At 31.5% G+C, this 21,597-nt stretch overlaps 1 protein-coding gene across 1 annotated transcript in view; it reads left to right on the top strand.

The window, feature by feature from the left end:
* The window catches only part of LOC129223139 (low-density lipoprotein receptor-related protein 4-like), a 161,688-nt gene extending 141,412 nt beyond the window's left edge, over positions 1-20,276 (top strand). Inside the window, exons 28-36 of the mRNA XM_054857706.1 lie at positions 7,940-8,158; positions 9,189-9,432; positions 12,252-12,396; positions 12,877-12,990; positions 13,682-13,790; positions 16,835-16,893; positions 18,026-18,119; positions 19,109-19,250; positions 20,073-20,276. Of these exons, the coding sequence (XP_054713681.1) occupies positions 7,940-8,158; positions 9,189-9,432; positions 12,252-12,396; positions 12,877-12,990; positions 13,682-13,790; positions 16,835-16,893; positions 18,026-18,119; positions 19,109-19,250; positions 20,073-20,276 (1,330 nt within the window). The remainder of the gene's footprint in view (positions 1-7,939; positions 8,159-9,188; positions 9,433-12,251; positions 12,397-12,876; positions 12,991-13,681; positions 13,791-16,834; positions 16,894-18,025; positions 18,120-19,108; positions 19,251-20,072) is intronic.
* Positions 20,277-21,597: the final 1,321 nt, after the last annotated feature.

The raw sequence follows: 21,597 nt of genomic DNA, 5'->3' as shown, positions 1-21,597 counted from the left end.
AAAATGTGATGTCTTTTTTTGTTGCTAAAAATGCAGTTGCTTTTATGAAAGTGTACTTATACAGTTTTGCTTGTGGTAATTACTTTTCATTGCCGTTCTGCAGTGGTGTAGAGATATGATAATATGATCTTGATCATACTTGCAAATATATGAGGTACATAACTACTCTGAAAGTTTTGTGTTATTTTGTAGGAAAGGCATTGCTTATACTACTTGAGAAAATTTTGTTAATTCAATTTTATAGGTGTAGTACTTAGATCATTGCCCGACAAAAGAGAAGTACTCAATGCATTTAATACTTAATTGCTTATTCCAAAATATTCCCATTCATATAAATATGCCTTAGCGATGGAATTATACCAACAATTGTATATTTGTGATATTAAAAAAAAGGAATAAAGGTTGTTCAAAAATAATACTATGTAAGGCATGAAATAAAAATGTATAGCATCAATGCGCATTTTCGTTTTTTACTTTCTTTAACAAAAAAGGAAGTATTGTATTCGCGAAAAAAAATTCACTCAAAAATCGGCCTTAATTTCCACTTTGCTCACCCCTGAATGAATGTTGAGTTTTTTTTTCTTTTTTCCAACCCGAAAACATGTGGATAAGTGTCTAAGAACGTATAGACCCCCGAAATATTCATTTTGACAATCCCCGAGTTAATTACAACGAGTTTTCTCGTGACGTCCGTATGTGCGTATGTATGTCGCATAACTCAAGAACGGTATGTCTTAGAAAGTTGAAATTTTGTACGTAGACTCCTAGTGGGGTCTATTTGTGCACCTCTCTTTTTGGTTGCATTCGGGTGTTTCTAAAGGGGTATTTTGCAACTTTGGGGGGGGGAATCATTGTTGATTTCAATGCAAACTCAAGTGGTGTTATAATTTGGCGGACACTTATCTATATATATTACCAGTCTTTTAGTCGTCAAGTTTTGTCGCCAACTTGGCTACAGATTAAGCGATTTATTTATTTATTTTTAATCTGGTTTAAATTTGGCCATTGTTGTTGATAGTTGGAAAGTTAACTATTGAATCACATTAAAATTGCCAATAATGGGGGGAAATAACATAAAATTGTTGTAAAAGGAAGTCAGCTCGTTTTCCGTTCAATTAAGAATTCTATTCATTGTATATATCATAACCATAATAAACTAATTGCTTTTAACTTTAGGGCGATTCTCGAAAAAAATATCCCGTGCGTAACGCTAAGTTTTTTATTTTTTCCAGCTAACCAAAGCCTTCAAAAATAGTGCTGTTGGGGAATAATACATGCTTTAATGTACTATCAATGCATAACAGGTTATCCTATATTTAATCATTAATTACTTGAATAAAATAAAAAACTAAGCGTTAAGCACGGGACATTTTTTCGAGAATCGTCCTTTAGCTCTTTATAATGGTTCACGAGAGACATAAGATGTTTTTTTAAGAAGTATCACACGTTCTGATTGAGCTTCCACTAAAAATTAATAGGCTGAGCACTTAGTAAAGCTCACAGCTTAACAATAAAGTTCAAAGTAAAGTTAGTTTTGTTTATTTAATCCTTCGGTTTTAAATAAATCTGCGTTTTTTCAACCTTCAAACATGTTTCATACGTCAACACTTTTCAATAGACCCTACTTTCAGCTTGATTCTTTGAGATTACTTCACAGTTTTCAAAGAATAAAAGTTTTGTATTGAGCGGTTACCAATAACAAAAAAAGAGGCTACTTAGTTGCTAAAAGCTTCTGCTGAATATAGGCAACTAACTAAATATTTACACTTTCATATCTGGCTGACAAAATAACTTTATTAGCGATAGTATGAAAATTGGTCACAAACATTTAATTAAATTTTTAATCATTATTTCGGGGGAAAAAAGAAAAAAAAACAGTAATGTAGAAATTGTAGCTTTGAAAAATATTATGATTATTTATCTGTCCTGCCGATTAATTGGTAATCAGCCAATTTGCTTAGCAGGGCATTTCTAATACACACGGGAACATTTACTCGGGGATAGTCAAAATGGATATTTTGGAATATCCGTACGTTCATAGTACGATAGATGTATCAAAAAAAAGAGGACATAATTTTTTTGAGGGTGAATAAAAATAGAAGTTGAGGATGAAATTTGAGTAAAAATCTTTTCGTGATTACAATACTTCCAATGATTTTACGCATTGAGAAAAATACAATGTTGTTTAGGGTAAGAAGTTGCTTAAAATTATTTAAAATGAACTATTTTTTTCACACATAAACTAAATTCATTTGTCTTTTTTTTTCATGTTTTACGATAAAAATTTGGTTAATTTTACATTTTTCCAAACAAAGCAAAACTTAAAGGATTAAAAACTTAAATAATAAGCGTGGAAAAACAAAAAAGAAAGTCTCTAAATTTCAACTTTGGTTTTCGTAATTGCTTTAAGTAATTGCTTTCTTTTCTGTTTCAACATAGTAAATTATCTCTAGGAATTGGGAAAAAAGAAGAGGTTTACGCTACAACTATGTATGTATAAAAGAAAATGTATTTGCACAATACCTTAAATAAATATCTCGCTCCTTTTACTTTTTTTTTTCAATGATCTATAATACGTGCAAATCCAATAATTGTATTTACTATTGGAAAAGAAAGCATCGTATTATGTATCCGCAAAGTTTTCTCTACTTTCCATTAGTTAACAGAATTTTTCATACCGTAGCTCAAAAGAAAATAGAAAACGCCGCAACGGTAGAATATAAATTTTCCTTCTCTCCTGAAAAATATTTGTAAGAATTACTAAGTTTCATCTGAAAATAGACTGAAAGCGGTTTCGACTGAATAATTCAAGGTTTTTTAAGAAAATTCTTTCGGGAAAAATCGATAACCGCTGAGCTCTTGAACATTTTACGTTCGCGATTTTGTTTCTATATATTTAAATATGTGTGTCTCCATTATGTCTCTAATTTTATGTACACATTTTTTTTCGAAAATATACATACGACGCTTTTTCCCCCATTTAAGGGATCTGTACGCTTCTTAAACAATTAATATATTATTGGATTTTTAAAGGAAGTAAATTTTCTCATTCTGAAAAAGACAAATATTTCTTTTCTCTGGATAAAATGTAAAGAGAAAGAAAATATTTAAATTTTTACCCTTTCATTTTATAGCTAACAGTGATTTTAACGCATTTTCTTTTTCCAGTTGTTGCGAAATAAAGCCGTTCATAAAATTAATAGCGCAAGCTTAAAAGTTTGAAATTTTCTTCAAATGTATTGCTATATGGTAGCATTACATCTTTTTTCCCTAAAAATTAAAAAGAACTTTTCTAAATACTTTCATACACACAGCTTGCACTTACTAGTAAAATTTTAAGCACGCATTAAAATTAATTTAATCGACTAAACAAATCCTTAGGAAAAATAATCTTTTAAACATACTTTTTTGTAGAAAGCTGCAGAAAAACTAAGTTTCACAAAATCGTTTGCTGTTTTCAATTATTTTATATATTTTGGAAAAAATATTTCTTTCAAATATTCCAAATTTACTTCCCAAACGTCTGGCTAATGACATTGAGAGATCTTCCCCCTCCCTCCCCCCCCAGTATAATTTTCCAAACTCTTAAAAACGTGACAGAATCATGAGAAATATTATAGGGGAACATGGGGCAAAGTGAAATGGTGAAATATTTACTCTGCTTTTAGCTCCACATATCTGGTAATATTTTAACTAGGTAGTACCTACATGTAGACTATTCCAGTCAAGAAAAAAAAAATACCGCCGAAGATTAAAGCATTTGGTAATATAGGCAATTTTAAAAAATTGATACTCATGGAATTGAATGCAAATCACGCTGTTATGGGGAGATATGCAAAAGCACAGATGCATTTCTAGTGATTTTATTTTATAATAAACCTATTGAGCCGTTAAGTATTTTCATGCTTCTAACTATCGTCTCCAAAAAGATTTTCTCGTGAAATTATCCATTGAACAAAACATTTAAATAAAAAAGCAATAATTATCCTTTATATATAAGTGTTAAAATCGCCCAAAAAGTGTTCGTCCATAAGATCGTACTTTAAATATCCTTTCCATACATATTTCGTTAACTTTATGCTCAAAGTCTCCAAAAATGCAGGAGTTCTCAGTTTTGCTACTTTTTGCAAAGCAAAGCTGTTTTTTTTTATTTTTCTCAAGAAGTGTCTTTCATTCTCAGAATGGGGTCTTTTCCTAAATTTTAAAAGCATTTTTTTTTCTGAAAGAGCATTCTTAAAAACATAGGATTTGACCATTTTTAAATTAATTCGACAAAGTTTAATATTTTTTAACAATTATTTTACTCGGTGCACAGATTCAAATAACTTTTTTGCGCTTCTGCGCATAACATCACAAGTGATAAAATGCCCTTCACTGATGCCATTAGCGCAAAGCGCAAACTTTAATTCGCTAATTTACTCACATGTAATGACAACGATATGGTTGATAGCAAGTGTAGAGTGCAATATTTAATTCACTTCTGAATCATCATAACCTGGAAACGAGCGTAAACATTCATCGCGCCAGAGAAATGCACGCCAAAGTGCATCACTTGGTGACGTCTTAGAAACACGCTTTATTTAAAAAATCGAACATTTTGAAAAATTAATAAAAAATTAAAAGTTTGGAAAATAAAAGATTTTTCTCGCTCCATGTGTTTTTTTTTTTTTTTCCCAACCTATCAATTTTAGTGACTAAAAGTAGTTTTTTTGGCTGATGGAAACAACCCCACTCACGTAGGCGATATTGACAGGGCTTTTAATCCGACGACTCTGACTCCTACTCCGAGTCTTTAAAGAACTTGAAAGCTTTCGACTCCCGACTCCGACTCTTTAATCCTCCAAAAATCTATCTTGCTGTGACTCCGGCTCCGCAACGGTGGATATTCGACAACATTTTATCCCTAAATTGATTTGTTTTCCATCATGTAAAAGAGACGAAAGTGAAAAACAAACATTTTACTGTTTGACCACGGATTGTACGTAATTTGGCAATCGGCCAAGTTAAGAAGACTCCATCTGAGCAAATACAGCAGAGAGGAGGAAAAACAGTGATGGGATTTTGATGCACGCGTTTTGTAATACCTCGAGTGCCTAATTAATTTATTTTATTCTCTAAATTGAAAAAGACTGGAAACAAACAGAGTTTCTATGGAAAAAACAAAAAGAAAAGAAAATGTTTTCATTTTGTTCGGAAATGTGAAATCAAAATGAAAAGCTCCAAAAATTAAAAAAAAAGTAAAAAAGTTATCAATATTTTTTTAGAGTAAGAATATAGCTTGAATATAGTTTACATTTAGAAAATAATTACCGTGAACGAATTGTCATTTGTAAAAAGTGCGTCTAAATAATTAAGAGGCGAAAGCGCAGATCTCTAGCGAATGAGCTACCAACCCTGCAAACTAATAGTTGCTGCCATTTCCGCCTATAAACAAGACACTAGCATTTCCATACAATCAATGGTGCGGCAATACACTGTAAAAACGGTTCAGAACCGTTCCTGGAAAATAATGGGCAGCTGATGTGTCTAATTTCTGCCAGTAACATATCTTGCAAAATCCAGGAACATTTTCCGCTAACATTCAGTAAGCTTCCTGTTGTTATCCTGGAAGCCTCCTGCAAAATTCGGAAATCTTCCCGTTAAAAGCCAGTCGAGTCTCAGAGTAAACTTAGGAAGGTATAATATATTAGCTTGGCATCTTCCCGATTTACCAAGGAAAATTCAAGAGCAATATTGCAAACATGATCAAAGTTAAGCCAGAATTGCAGGTAAGTAACGAGAATTTTACTCGCCGGCAATTCTTGCAAAGCAACGTAGTCCATACTTATTTGCTTTCTTTGGGAGCCTCATTAGCATGGACGGACCGTAATCGAACTGAAGCCGGTACGCTTTATAAATACACACAGTTAATTTTTAAACTGGGAGCAAAAATAGTTTTCACAACAGCGAAAAGTCTGCATTCGTGTAACTTGTAGCAATTCAGGAAAAATTTTGACAGTAATACGTACTTGATATTTCCAGGAAGTGGATAAAAGCTATTAAAATCCCGAAACGTAACACGGAAATACCCAGTAACGTTTCGGATTTTTTTTACAGTCCTTCTAAAAATTATCGGTTATTATAGTTTTAATTTTAAAAAATTCAATCTAACATAAATATTTAGACATTTATCTACAAAGTTAACTATGCTTTTTGATGTTCCCTCCTCCCTCTCTCATTTTGATCAATGTTGTATAGTATTTTCTAAAGAGAAACTTACCATTACTCTACTGCTTTACAATTTGCCTCCATTCTAAGAAATTTTGTTTATTCTTCCGCAAAAGAAACAGAAAATGCAAAAAGTTTTTCTTCATATTTTTGCAAGAGAGAAAATACCAAGAATTATTTAGTTTCATCTAGAAATGGGCTGAAAGAGGACAGCTGAATAATTCAAGACTTTTTTTCCGGAAACTTACTTGGGGGCAAAATCGATTACCGTATCTTTCCTTCTATCATTTTTCACATCCTTATCTCTTTTGGTTTTTTAATAAATCATCATTGATTTATTATTTTGTGTTTTAATTTATGGGAGTATTAAAAGTTTTATAAAACTTGGCTCAAAACTTTTTTTATGGCATTTTTTATAAATGAGTAACACTCTGAACACTAATAAATTGTTTCCATTGACGACTGGTTTATTCTCTAAATTTTATGCCTTATTGCTGAAATATTTGCGCATAATGTTGTTTATGCTTTGCAGAGATGCTGTAGGACGAAAAATTTTGCAAATAGGTTTAGCGCAGTAATTTGAAAGTTAGTGTTGAATCAGTCAATTACAAGTTACAAATTATGATAAAACTTTAATGAAATATTTTATTACATTATTAAAAGATATATATATAAACATTTTGTAGCAGTTCTTAAGACGATTACTAGGAAGGTTAACTTTCTTATGTAAACCAGCAAAAATTTTTGAGCTTAAAAAGAAAATAACAAAAAATAAAGCAGTAGCTTATTCGTAAAAATTTTCTCCCCCTTAAATAAGTAACTCTAAAATAAACCATTGATGCTCCTTTTTCAGAAAACAATATCAAAATAAATATTAAAAATAGTAAATTGGTTTGTATTAATGGTACCATTAGTAATGGATATTGATAGTGAAACAGCCTATTTTCATGCACAATAAAAGCATATTAAAATGGCATTCAAATTGACAGTCATATTCTTTGAACCATCAACTTGATTAAGCATGACGAGAGCAAAAATATTTTGTGCTTAACAGTCTCACGCAAACTTGAAACTAGCATAGAAGTACAATGATTACATTTTCCTCTATTTTTCTTTGGGGTCTTTTGCTTTTGATCCGGCAGTTTTGCACGTAGTTTCCCCACAAATTAACCAATTTGGTTTTTGTAACAGTTTAGTGACTAATCTCAGCAATATTAGTTAACTTACACCAACTTATTACACCAACCATTCAATTGAAATTGTTTACGAATTTAGATTTTTTTTTAAAGTGAATTAAAGTTTAACAAATGATCTTAAAATATGTGTGCGGTTTTTTTTCATTAAATCAGACCTTTTTTTAAACATAAGATATATCCATATTAAATATTTGTAATGTGTGTTAGTGTGCGGCGTTCATTTTAAAAGTTTAAATTATCCTTGTAAATGATTTTACTATGCCTTGTCATATAAATTCTTTTGTAAATTTTCCTCAGGATAAAAAATACAAGTGTTTAGCTATCTTTAGTTATTAGATATTTTTCTTCTAAACGTGCTTTACCTCGCTTTTATCGAAAAATGTATAACTGAGTTTGAAACCATTTAAGTAACAAATATACACATATTTAAAATACGGAGATAAACCCTTTTTACATTGAACAACACACGGACACATACACACGTGCATGTGTATGTGTGCAATTATTCTTACTTGTTGATTTGTTGCACTTGACAGGCAATCTAATTGGGATGGTACAAGTATCAAAACAATTATATCAACTGATTTAACAACAGCTGATGGAATCGCTATTGATTGGATAGCGAAAAACCTGTACTGGACGGATGCTGGTCGAAATGTGATTGAAGTTTCCAGAACTGATGGCACAAGCAGGAAAATTCTTGTAGATCTTGATTTGGATGAGCCAAGAGCAATAGTTGTCTTTCCTAGAAGAGGGTATGTTAAATATTTTCATATTTAAAGACTATCTTTTGAGATGAAAAAAACCATAATAAGTTCTGTTTCTCCGATTCATCTTTAAAGCTTAATTTGTCAGAAGAATAAATTACATCAGAACATCAGTTTTTGGAAATAAGATCCACCAGTCAGTAACTGAAAAATTTCCACTCGTAAGAAATATATAAAATGTTACCACGCATGCGAAAGAAATAGCAGAGAACAGAGTTACCATTTTGTCTGCAAACGAGATCTAGCTGTGAGGTATAAGTAGGTAGTTTTATTTTCCTTCACATTAGCAAATTATTGTGTTGCTGTGTAAAAAGTTTAACCCCAAAAATGGATACAAATTCAACATAAAACAAAATTTTTGAATGCTTGTGCAAAAAAAAAAAAAATAATCAGTAAATTTTAGACGCTATTTGTAGTGCTAAATCAGAATATTTGTTTCGTCATAAAATTATGTTTCCCCAATAATATTAAGTCGTGAAAAATCTACCCAACATTCTGAAACAGAAGTTTTTACAGTAAGAACACATATTTTTTTAAGTCTTTGCAAGTGAAATACGCACATAACTTTCGGGAGTGTCACCAGGCTGAAAAACTTTAGTACCAAATTTGGTGATATAACACTAAGCGGTTTTCAAACGAATGGCAAGCACTGTTAATGGCAACGGCCCCAACTTCTGGGTTTCACGAACATATCGGAAGTGGGGGATGGGGCGTCATAATTGAAATATTCGGGTACAAACAGGTGGTCTGTGGATTTCGTCTGGCAATTTCATGTTATTGAAGTCCGACAAACGCGGTATAGCCTTCCTTGGTCGCCATGAACTGTAACCACACATGGTTAAAGGCAGCAGGCCGGAGGGATAGCAATTTATCAATAATTTAAGTAATATTTTAGAATGAATCTTTTAGATTTAACCTAGCTCTTTCCAAAATGTCTATAAAAATCATCTTTAATACTAATTAGTGTTTTTGTAAATAACTTCATGTTTTAAAAACTTCCGATTCGTCACTATTTTAGGTTGCTCTTCTGGTCTGATTGGGGGAAGCCACCTAAAATCGAAAGAGCTTATTTGGATGGAAGTGGCCGTCGTGTTATCGTAGCAACTGATTTAGGATGGCCTAATGGTTTAACGATAGACTATGAGGCCCGGAGGCTTTACTGGGTAGATGCTCATTTAGATAGAGTGGAAGCTTCCGATCTCGCCGGAAAGCAAAGGGTGCAGATTGTCCAAGATGTCGCACATCCTTTCGGGCTTACGTTGGTAAGTGGCTGCTTTAGATTCAAATTAATGTGCAACATTAGAAAAATATTTACACTATATTGACATATTTGTTGTCATATTTAATTCTACTTTCGTTTTTTATGTACTTTTTATGTCTCCAGCCATAAATATGTTATGATCGATCATTACTGCTCGCGTTGTTTATTTAAGTTTACTTACAACTCTCTTTTCGCTCGCTGCGAAAAATATTGATTGTGGAATAAAAAGGAAATGGTAAATATCGAACTAGGAAAGTATGTTTAATATGTAGTGAAAAATTTAAAAAAAATCCATGTATATATTTCTGTTTTTACTTCCTTTTACAAAAAAAAGGAAGTATTGTATTCGTGAAAATATTTTCACTAAAAATCGGCCTTAATTTCCATTTTTCTCACCCCCGAATGAATGTTGAGTTTTTTTCGACCCGATCACACGTGGATATATGCCTAGGAATGTACAGACACCCGAAATATCCATTTTGTCGACCCCCAAGTTAATTACAACGAATTTTCTCGTGACGTCCGTATGTACGTATGTATGTGTGTATGTATCTTGCATAACTCAAAAATCTTTTGGTCGCCAAGCTTTGTCACCAATTTGGGGACACATTTGGCGAGTTTGTTTTCTTTTTTACTTCCTTTTACAAAAAAGGAAGTATTGAATTCGCGAAAAAATTTTCACCCAAAAATTGGCATTAATTTCCATTTTGCTCACCCCCAAATGAATGTTGAGTTTTTTTTCAACCCGACCACACGTGGATATGTGCCTAGGAACGTACAGACACCCGAAATATCCATTTTGACGATCCCTGAGTTAATTACAGCGAGTTTTCTCGTGACGTCTGTATGTAGGTGTGTATGTGTGTATGTATGTCGCATACCTCAAGCACGGAATGTCCTAGAGAGTTGAAATTTGGTACTTAGACTCCTAGTGAAGTCTAGTTGTGCGCCTTCCTTTTTGGTTGCATTCGGATGCTCCAAAGGGGTCTTTTGCCCCTTTTTGTGAGGAAATCATTGTTAATTTCGATGAAATCTCAAGTGGTGTTATAATTTGGCGAGCATTTGGCGATATATCGCCAGTCTTTTGGTCGCCCAGTTTTTGTCGCCTTGGCGACAAATTTGGCGTTTTTTTTTAAAATCTGGTTTCAATTTGGCCATTGTTGGTGATACTTAGAGAGTAAACTATTGAATCATATCAAAACTGCTAATAATGAGAAAATGACATTAAATTGGAGTAAAAGGAAGTGATGCACACATCAGCTCGTTTTTTTTTTTTAAATTTGGTTTCAATTTGTTCACTGTTGGTGATATTTTGAGAGTAAACAATTGAATCACATTAAAATTGCCAACAATTGGGAAATGACATTAAATTGGAGTAAAAGAGAGTCACTTGATGCACGCATCAGCTCGTTTTAAAGTGGTTTTATGAACTACGGCAACGACTGATTTATGTTTTATTTCGCTTTTTCCCACGATGTTTATCTGCATATAGTCTGGCTCACAACAGCTTGCTTCCAATTTTTTGAGGCTTAAACTAATCTATTTGTTAGAAAATGGGGGATGAAAGCCGGTTGTCTGAGTATTAAAGATTTCTGTTCCGAGTAAAAAAAGATTTGTTGTTACCGTATTTTAATTTTTTTCATGTAAGAAAACAGAAAACTTGAGGTGTTTTACCACATTTTTTAAGTTTACTTTACATGTTAAGAGCTTCTCTCATGTTCTTTTATAGTTTTAATCTTTAAAAGGGAACTTGTTTGTTAAATAAGAAGATTTGCTTGGTTACAAAGTTCTTCAAAACCTAAATGTGTAGCTAAATATTTTTCAAAGTGGTACAACATTCCGCAAGTATTTCAGTAAGAAGTACTACATACGCTCATACAACTGAGACTCTAATATTAATACATTATAAATATAGATTTTTAACACTTGGTTTTTAAAAGTTTTTGCGAAAATTCTTCTTAATAAAAATCACATCAACACTCGCTACAAAATAATGAACAAGCGATGCGTATCCCATGCAACCGGTATGAAAAAATCAAACTTTTAGCGAAAATTTGTAGATACCTTTAAAGAGAAACCTAATGGAAAAATGTTGAGAGTTACAATGCAACTTTTAACGTTTCTAAGGTTGATTAAAAACTAACTCAATGATTAATTAATTTTTAATTACTTAGAAATTACTTTTCGTAGGAGCAAAATACATACATTTAGAGTTACCGATGAAAAACAAAAAAGTATTTTATAGAGAGTACCATGAAAAACGTTATATATTTGTAACGACATTAGATTGCATTGAAATCTCTCCAAATATTTCTAAATTAATATTTGATTAGGCATCCCTGTTTCTTCACGTTAAATCATTACCATATTGTCGTCAAATGATCGCCAATTAATAACGTCTCATCCGTAAACATTTTCTTTTACCATTTCCTTTGGGTTGATATTTCAAAAAGGGAAGACTAGTTTGATATATTTTTAAAATGTGGAAAGAAAAAATGAAAGTAGCCTTAGAAATTGTAGTAAGGTGCTTCTGGCAGCTAGTTAGCAATTGAATTCCCGAATATTTTGATTCAGTAAGATTCACGAGGACACATGGTTTCAATGTTTCAAGTGTTAATACTTGTAACAGGATTTAATTTTGAAAAATAGTTAGAAATAATAAAAATGCTGACAAAATAATTGCACTGCTGAAAGTAAATAAAGCGAAGAGCCTTTTAAGCTAAAGAAACATTACTTCATATTTTCATTTTCATACCTTTAACCACAAAATTAACACTGCTACAGTTTATATTTCTTATAAGACTTTACATTTCCTTTCAGTATGGTTCTTATTTGTATTGGACTGATTGGCACACAAAATCAATAGAAAGAGTAGAAAAGGAAACTGGTAAAAATCGAATTGTTATTAGAGACAACATAGAATATCTAATGGAAATAAAAACAGTTGCATCCTCTAGACAGACAGGTAAGATCTAAGCACTATGTTCACCAAATTACTTTGTAATTTCGTTTTTGTAATCAAATAACACAGAATCGATCATATTTTTTACATGACAGTATTTCTTTTTTTTTTCTTTTTTTTTTTGTACTGATTGGAAATTTTACAGGAAAACCATTAAGCAGTACGAAAGAAATACGATTTTTTTATATATTTCCTCATAGATATGGACATTTATATTCTTATTGACTGATTGCTACATTAAAGCTTTCATATTTATAGTATCTCAACGTTGGTTACTTGAACCTAATTTTTAAGCTATATTCTGTCTCTATAAGTAACTAATAACGTTGTTTCTTATTCAAACAAAACTACGCGTTACGTCATAGTTTTAAAAATCAGTATTTGTTTTATCAATTCAGCGAATTCTGCAGTTACTTTTTTTGAAATGTACAACTCTTATGTACAGTTTGAATTGCTGTATGATATGTATAAACTTCTGACTAGGTAGCAATCCATGTGGTATTAACAACGGTGGTTGCAGCCATTTGTGCCTCTTTAGATATCAAGGATACATCTGTGCATGTCCGTCCTATCATGATCCCAGACCTTGCTTAACAGGTAAAACTCATCAGTTTTTCCGTTCATTAACTATAAATTCATAATTGCGTTAATAAATAATATTGGTAAAGTTAGTTAGAAGATAATGTTGCTCTAAATTCATAATTGGGTTGAAATTAAAACTTTCGTCTAGTTTTTGCATTTAAAAGGCCGATATTTTTTCATGGGATGGTCAAGCTTCGTTAAGAATGGAAATCTTGTTTTACGTTAGTTGCACGATGAAACATTCTCTGAGTTTTTGGTTTCGGGCGTTTTAGCTTACTGGTTCATTATTGTTTCAATTTTAAATATTAAACATTGCTATGTGAAACATAAAAAAATATATGTATAAAACATTCCTTTCGTTTTTTTTTCTATTTTGAAGTTGAAATCTAAAAGGAGTTCTAGTCTATTGGTTTAAAACTTAACTCTCAATCCACAAAACGCCACAACCGTAACAGCTGAAATACGCTACTAATTCTGTCTTCTAAAAATATTTTTAGAGTTTTTACGCTTAGCACTTACCTGAAAGTACAATTTTCAAGTACTTTTTTACACCTTTTATTTTTTAATTATTAAAATTAATTATTTTACAGCTGTTACGGTTGTGACATTTTCTGAATCGGCTTTTTTGGCACTGTAATGATTCAAAATCTGTTTCCCTAACTTTATTAAAAATTTTAGTGTGTTTTTAATAAACGTTTTAACGCAGTTGCTGGAGCCAAAATACCAGAACCTACTAAGAGTACAGAACCTGAGGAAAAGCTGACTTTGAAGGAAGCTACCGTGCCAGCCACAATTCCAGCAAATAACAGTTTAGGGTAACTTTTATAATAAAATAATATTATTGTATCATTATTAATTTTATAACTTCTATCATCATTGTTATTATTATTATTAAATGCTTATTGTCAAGACCAGTGGTTCTCAATGATGGCGATATCGCACCATGTCAGGTATCAGTCGAATAAAAGAAGGGGATTAATGCAAAATGGGCCCAGCTTTTTCGTGAAAACACTGAATACTTTTTATAGATGGAAGTTATTATTCACAACAATATCAGTTTTGGATATATTTTTTTAAAGTAATGTATGGAATTTTAACTAATAGGTTCATAATTTAATTGATTCTATCACAAATATAGATTGGATATAAAATATTTTGATTAAAGAAGTAACTAAATGTTTTTAATTTATATATTAAGCTAAATACACCAGTAGTGCCAGTGTTTCAGTAATGGACACTTCAAGGTTATAAGATAAATAAATACCTTTTGTCTTTTCATTCATAAACTCATTACTTTTTGCATTGAAAAAGGCGTTCCCTGTAACGCCGAAACACGTGTCTGCTGTAATTGGCAAATTTGTGCTTTTTTTAACGTTGTTTTTCTTACTTTACTTCAAGGTTATATTTGAAATATAGGATTCCAGTTCCCCTAACGGATTCAAAAGTGCATCGAACGTTCATCCATTGGGAAGCCTGGAATCCTACTTTTCAAATATAAACCTTGAAGCACTACTGAAGCACTATTAAGCACTGGCCAGTATCAGTGTCTTTCACTTATTAATGTAATAATAATGATACTTTAATTTCTAAAGTACTGATTATTGTAGTAGTTTTATAAAGAATTGCTATCAAAAGTATTTGATTTTTTAAATGATTAAAACGCAAAAATGTGGTTTCATAAGGATTCGCAAATATCTGTTCATTTATGAGACATTTATTTATGAGAACGTATTAGAGTAGAGATGTAAAATATAAATATTATCGTTTTTGTTTGTTTATTTACCTATTTATTATTATTATTATTGTTACTATTAATGGAAAATTCTTACAGCATTGCTTATTTTTTTCAACTGTTCAAAAATACTAAAACAAAAAGTTGTGAAAGCTTGCAATGAGTTTCTTTGAGAGAAACTGGTCTAGACAATTGTTTTTATTTTTTTTAATTAGAAAGTATAAGAAGAAAGACAATATAAATGTGGTAGCTTTTTACCTCTTAATGTAGATTTACAGTAATTGTTTAGAAGAAAAATGGAAAGGAATTTTTGTCGCGTACAACTTTGGGGACGTTTTTTGTCGCATTTAAAGGTAGGAACTAGTTAGTTCACACTTATTTGAAAGTTGGAATCGCATAATTTGACATTATATGAACAGTAGCTTCTAAATTTGTACAGTCTGACCACCGATAATACGGAAATACAATCATCCGGTTTCATTGGCGGAAATAGGTTCATCTATTTGTTTACAGGGGGAGTAGTTCATTTGTTAAAGATGTACGCTTTTGCCTCTTAATTATTCAGAAGCCGTTTTGTAAAAGTTACAATTTGTTCAAGGCACTATTTTTTTTTAATCCAAACCATATTCGATCTTTTTTCTCACTACAAAAATTAATTAATTAATTTTTTTCACAATATAATTTTGATCTTACCATTTTGCTTTTACATTTCCGGACGAATTGTGATTTGTTTTCTTTCTGTTGTTTCCATAGAAACTCTTTTTGCCTCTGCTCATTTTTAACTGAACGAATGCAATAAATTAATAATGTCCTAGTGACATTATAAAACGAATGCATCAAAACCCCATCGCTATTTTGCAATCTCCCCCGCAAGATTTATTAAGATGAAATCGTCTTAACTTGGCCGATTGCCAAATTACATATAATTTGTGGTCTGACTGTAGTTACTTCAAACATGTATGATATCCATCTATTGAGCTCTTTAGTGCGGTTCTACATAACCCAGTAATCTAAAAGAGAAAAACAAACATCCTTTTTTTTTTTTTTTTTTTTGCCAAGATAACTCATAAGTTCGAAATAAGAGTTGGAATAAGGTTACAGATGAAGGCAAAAAAAAGACGATTTGATTTAACTTTTAATAACTTAGGTCAAACATTATTGAATTATCAAGGATCTTCAAGTGTAGGGTTATAGGAGGATACACAATTATGTTTATGTTCATTAAAAAGCATAATTTCGATACTAAATGCGTCAGTACTTTGTTGTTAGTTTTAAGTATTCATAGACTGCGATTTATGTCAATATACTTGAGGAATAATGTATTTCGTACATAAGAATCTGATTGTTTGTGTCAAAGTACTACGCATAATTCTTTTGTTTCTTTCGATTATTGGCCAGTACATTTTTTTTTACGGCACTCAAAAGTCGTCTCCCCCCTTTTTTTGAGAAAAATTTTGTGTTTATGCTAATCCTAAAATGAGAAGGTGAAGGATGATGGCATCTCTAGCACTCCATGACAGGGACTTTAAACTACCCGCTATGAAACACACTGCAACATTTTCCAGTATGAGCCCACTAAAGATTATCAATAACATTATAACAAATAATCGCCGTACTAGAAGTGTTTGACGAGAAGAAATCTAAATCAAAGCTTTATATTGATAAAATCAAATAAATATGTTAAAACTTCTGATTAGAAATTCGTTATTTGCACAATATATGGTTCATTTTATTGTTAAAAATATATCTAATAACAACTAATGAAATTAAATTCATGCATTCAGTAATCGAATTAAGGAAAGAAAAGATTTTCTTTTGAAACGTCTGTACAAAAAATTCTTCAAAAAAAAAAAAGAAAAAAAAACTTTACGTTACAAATTAAAAGTTTCGACTTCAAAGCACTTTAAGTCATTGATCTTAAATAATATAGTTCGTAAAGTACTATTAGTATAATTTCTTTTAATTTAACCTCCAATGTATTGACGAATATTTCCATATTGTTTTTTCATGGACAGTTTTCCGGGGTTTATATGCAAATAGGAAAATGTTACTAATGTTAAAACGTACAATAACCTACTGATATTGAAACATTTTTATGCATTGTTTTAAACTACTTTTCCTTTATAGTTGTTCCGAAACTGATATGCAGATGGGACGATGCCACATCATTGGTTTTCCTCCGCCAGGTATGTTATTTAACGAGCATGATCTGCATATTTTAAGGATCTCTGATACTCTTGCTCTTCTGAATTACTCGTGGATTAACTCTTAATACTCTCCGATGCCAGAGAGTACGTTCTTATGAAGCTCGAACGAAAGTGAAAACATATACTCGTATATAGTCTGCCCACAGATGCTATGGAATTGGCAAACGTCCAATTAAGACGAGACTATAAGAATGATGACGGGAAAATAAAAATTTGATGCGTGTGCTCCGTTAATTTCATCGTGATTCTGTTTGCAAAAGCTAGCATCCCTGAAAGCTAATAGCTGCGTCCGATTCCGCCTCTGAATCGAATGCTTGCCTTTCCATCTCATCTCAGATAAATCATTGAGTTTTACTCTGTTATTATTCAACATACGAATTAATCTGGAATCAAATCACAAACCTGAAGAATCGTGTCAGAAGTTTCAAAGTGCAAGTTGAGGGATTACTTATTTTTTTTACACCTTGAGCTTAACCCCCCCCCCCTTTCCAAATTTAGAACAATATACAAGTTTCAGTGTATTTTTCAATGCATTTCTAAAAGAAAATACGGAACTTTTCTTTCTTTATACCCTATTTTAATTAGTAAGAAACCTGAATTCGATTCACATATACAATGAATCACCTAAATTTATAACAAGTACAGGTGTTGAGTTTCCGTAAACTGGATTACAAACTAAGTCCTGCAACAAACTCTTTAATTCTTCTACTCAGAACGTATTCTAAAAAGCAATTAAATGTTTTTCAAAAGTGAAGTTAAAAAAATATATTTTGCATTGAAAATATTATGGGAAATAGATCTAAGATCTTAAAAACCGTTATCTGTTTATTATTGGAAACAGTATAACTTAAAAATGAGGCTTCTTGAATATAATACGGCCAAACAAGTTTTCATTACCTTGCACATGCAAAAATGTGTGTGTGTGTGTTTTTTTAATTATTCATTAAACTATTTTAATTCTTCTCCCTACATTTCATCCAACACTTAATACTTTTTGTCATAGATATTATGTATTTTAGAAAAAAATTATATTTTTTAAAGTGATTTATTGCAATAAATTCCTAAAAATGGGATTTTCTCTGCTCATCACAAACAAATTTTCTTTCCTTAGATCCAGTACTTCAAACTGCCTACATAGCGTTAAGCGTAGTTCTTCTAATTGTAGGATTAGTTCTAACTATAGCTCTTATATTTTGGAAGAAAAAGTAAGTAAATTTCAAACTTTTTACAGTTAAACTAGCTTTGTAATTTATGTAGTTATAGTGAACAAAAATGCATCAATTTTGCCTCTTTTCTATATATAAGCTATCCAACTCAGCTTATTTCATACTCTTCTAAACATTAAAGCTGCATTAAAGTAACTAAACAAAGAAAAAATAGAAATTGAATAAAACTTCACATAAAATTTTGTTAAAAATTACAGATGTATTTCTTGAAAAAAAGAACTAGAAAGTGTTATTTTAAAAATCAATGAATTTTGCACATTGCGAAACTAAAAATATTGTGACCACATTTCATCATTTATATATTTATTCTTGTAGGTGATAATCCTTTTTTTAAACTGTACTAGATTTTCTTCAACGTTTCATTTGTTGAATAAAACAAGTGTATGATGTCACTTCCTCGGCCAGAATTTTCTTCTGAGAGGGAGAGGGATCTTAACTTGTATAAATTAAGCTAAATTATTTTTCAAAAAATATTTTTAGCATCAATTTTCATCAGTTTAGTCTCCTTCTTTTTTTTCCATGTTGCAACAGTATCATGTCAAATACCAATTTAAGGAAATTGCAAGTTAAATTAACAGTATCATTTATATCAATTACAATTACATACATTTTGTGCCGCCTAATCGATTTATTTATTTTTTGTTATGATTACTTCCTGAATTATGGCGAAGCTTTCAGAATACCACAACCAATTGGTTGTTTTAATGATATTTAGTAAAAGTAAAAAGTATATAATTAAAGACTCGAAATTAAGCGAGGTCATAATTTTTCGAAACACGGAGAAACAAACTAGAGAACGCAAAAATTTGAAGAAAAAATAAGATTGAAGAAACATACAATAATTTTTCGCAATCGAAAAACAAAATCTTTACATTGTCCGAAACATTTTTTTTTTTTTCATCTTCAACACAAATATTTGTTGGGCATGGTCTATGCACTTTTTTATTGTCTTGTTTTTGAATTTGTAGCAAAAAACGTCGTCAAGAGGAGCTTGAGTCCACGCTTACTTTCTCCAATCCCACATACAGTGCCTCGAGCGGGGACCCCTTAGCGGCAGGGGATCGAAAAGTATGGCCCTGGAAGAATCAACACAGGGTGCAAAAGAAACAGGTGTGTTTTTATTCCAAACAAGTTAGGTGTAGATCTTCAAGGCTATAAAATTATGTGCTTTGAAGGGGGGTCAAAACGTTAACAAGACGTTACCCTATACATACACTGTACATGTTTTGTTCAATAATCTGTCTTCAGTAATGATATATAAGATAAATTTATGATTTTTAAACGAAAGAACTTGAATAGTACGATACGGACAAATACCTATGAGCTAAAAAGTGTATCTAAAACCAACGATGTCAAAAAAAGAAATTTGATTTTAAAAAAAATGCACGGAAAACGTTTTAGTTTTAATCGGTATTCATTTCAACGTTACAAACTCTTTTTTTTTTTTTTTTTGTATTGACAAAGCTGTTTTTTACAATTGTTAAACTGTGTCTGCACCTTTTTTTTAATGTTTGTTTCTTAACGTCTATGATTATATTTTTACCGATCTAACTTGAATTTAAAATTACTGCAATTTTAAAAATACGTGTTAAAAACTTCCTTTAGTAGTATTGGAAGATTATCTAATAATACTTTGTTAATATTATGTCGACATGTATTACTTTTTTTATCATGAAAACAATATTTCATTAACAAATTTTCTCTGAATTTCCTAATGCAATTCATGATGGCTTAGTTGAGGCTCTCTATCTATTTTTAAATAATAGATATTTTGGAAGCATATTAAACTAAAATAACACTTCCTTGCTAATCTAAAAGTATTTGACTTGTTAAGTACTTCTAAACAACTTGTACATACTATAACTTAGATTGATTATGCAAGTTTGTTAATGCGAGAAAATTATTATATCTTATTGTTATTTCTTTTTTTAGGCCCGATTGATGGGCGTGTGTAAAGAAGGTCCTTTAAACAATCTCGAGGTGTCCGCCCTAGTGTGCCGAAACAAACTCTCGAGCTTAGACATAATGCATCCGCCGGCGCCGCCCCAAAGGATAGACAGCAGGCAAAGTCCCTGCAAAGGTCCCTCTTCAGAACACAGCACTCTAACGTACCGTACTGTCGAGACAGACATCTGAAGGAAACTCCACGTCTGTACAGTGATGTCTGTCTGGTGTCTGTTCGGGCGAACAGATTACTTCACTTTGCTCAGTTCGGGTAAAAATAACAATGTGTCGTACAGGACGAAACGTAATGTTTCAGCTCGAATGCAATAAAAAATAATTGCAGAATATTTTGCGTAGACTTCCTTTCGAGTTTTGTGGAGTTTGGCTATATAGCTCACTTAGATTGACCTGTCCTTGGAGATGATATAACTGTTCAATCTTTCCAAAGTAGTAAGTAGAGTCATTTCTTAAGAGACAAAAAAATGCATGTTGAAAAATATTGTTCAAAAGACGTAGAAAAGTTTTTCGGGATCTGAGTTCAATTTATCGATAGCTTATTATTTGTTTATCTCTGAGCTATAGTTTAATGTTAGTTATATTTTGATTGATTTAAAGTACTAGTCATTAAATCGATTATAGCGACCACAGTTTGGTTAAAAGCATTGAACAATACGCTGAAATCAAGAAGAGCTTAATCTGATTTTAAAATATAGCTTTCATGTAGTAAGAATACCTCTCGCATTTAGGTTTGTGTTATAAGGAAATATGCAGGTACGAAAAGTAAAACGTAAAAATATGTAGGATGCGAGCAAATACAATGATTTCAATGAAGAATTCTGTGACGGTGACAAAAAGTTAGTCGCATTTCTAATCACTTATTTTAACTGACATTATTCGCTTCCTCACGGAAACTTACTTTTACTCGGTCGTAATTTTTAGACTGCGCAATGACGTCATAATAACCTGCATTATTTATTGGATTACCAAAGCAACAGTTTCCTGGAACAGACATATTTTTAAAATGTCGCAGTCATTGTTAATTTAACAGAGTCGTTTACGCCAATTTGTTATTGTATGACTTAAATTGATAGATAGCTTCAAAGAAGATTCGCCGAAGATTTTTTGCGCTCGGTATCGTTTAAACATAATTTCATTTACACCTCCTTGAACGGCCTATCAATTGGGTATTTCCTTTTTTATTTCGATCATAAACTATTGCTGTTACCTAGATTACCGTAGTTTACTGATTGCGCTGTGACGTCGTTGAAAAAGAAATCACTGAAGTTTGACGTTAGCATCATTTCGTTAGGACAGACGCATTCTGTTGCTGTCGCAGTGGGTTGGAATCCACGGTAAGATTTTATTCAGTTTAATAGGAAATTGGTTCGTTGAAAAAATAATAATGGTGTAACATACTCTACAAAGAACGCCACTTAATTTTGTATTTCTTATTACATTCCAGTCAATTAATTCAAAAATAGTTGTCAGGGTCACCGAGTACACTTTGTATTGT

Source organism: Uloborus diversus, chromosome 5 (genome assembly GCF_026930045.1).
Source record: "Uloborus diversus isolate 005 chromosome 5, Udiv.v.3.1, whole genome shotgun sequence".
Classification (NCBI taxonomy): domain Eukaryota; kingdom Metazoa; phylum Arthropoda; class Arachnida; order Araneae; family Uloboridae; genus Uloborus; species Uloborus diversus.
This window is presented reverse-complemented; position numbering and strand designations above follow the sequence as displayed.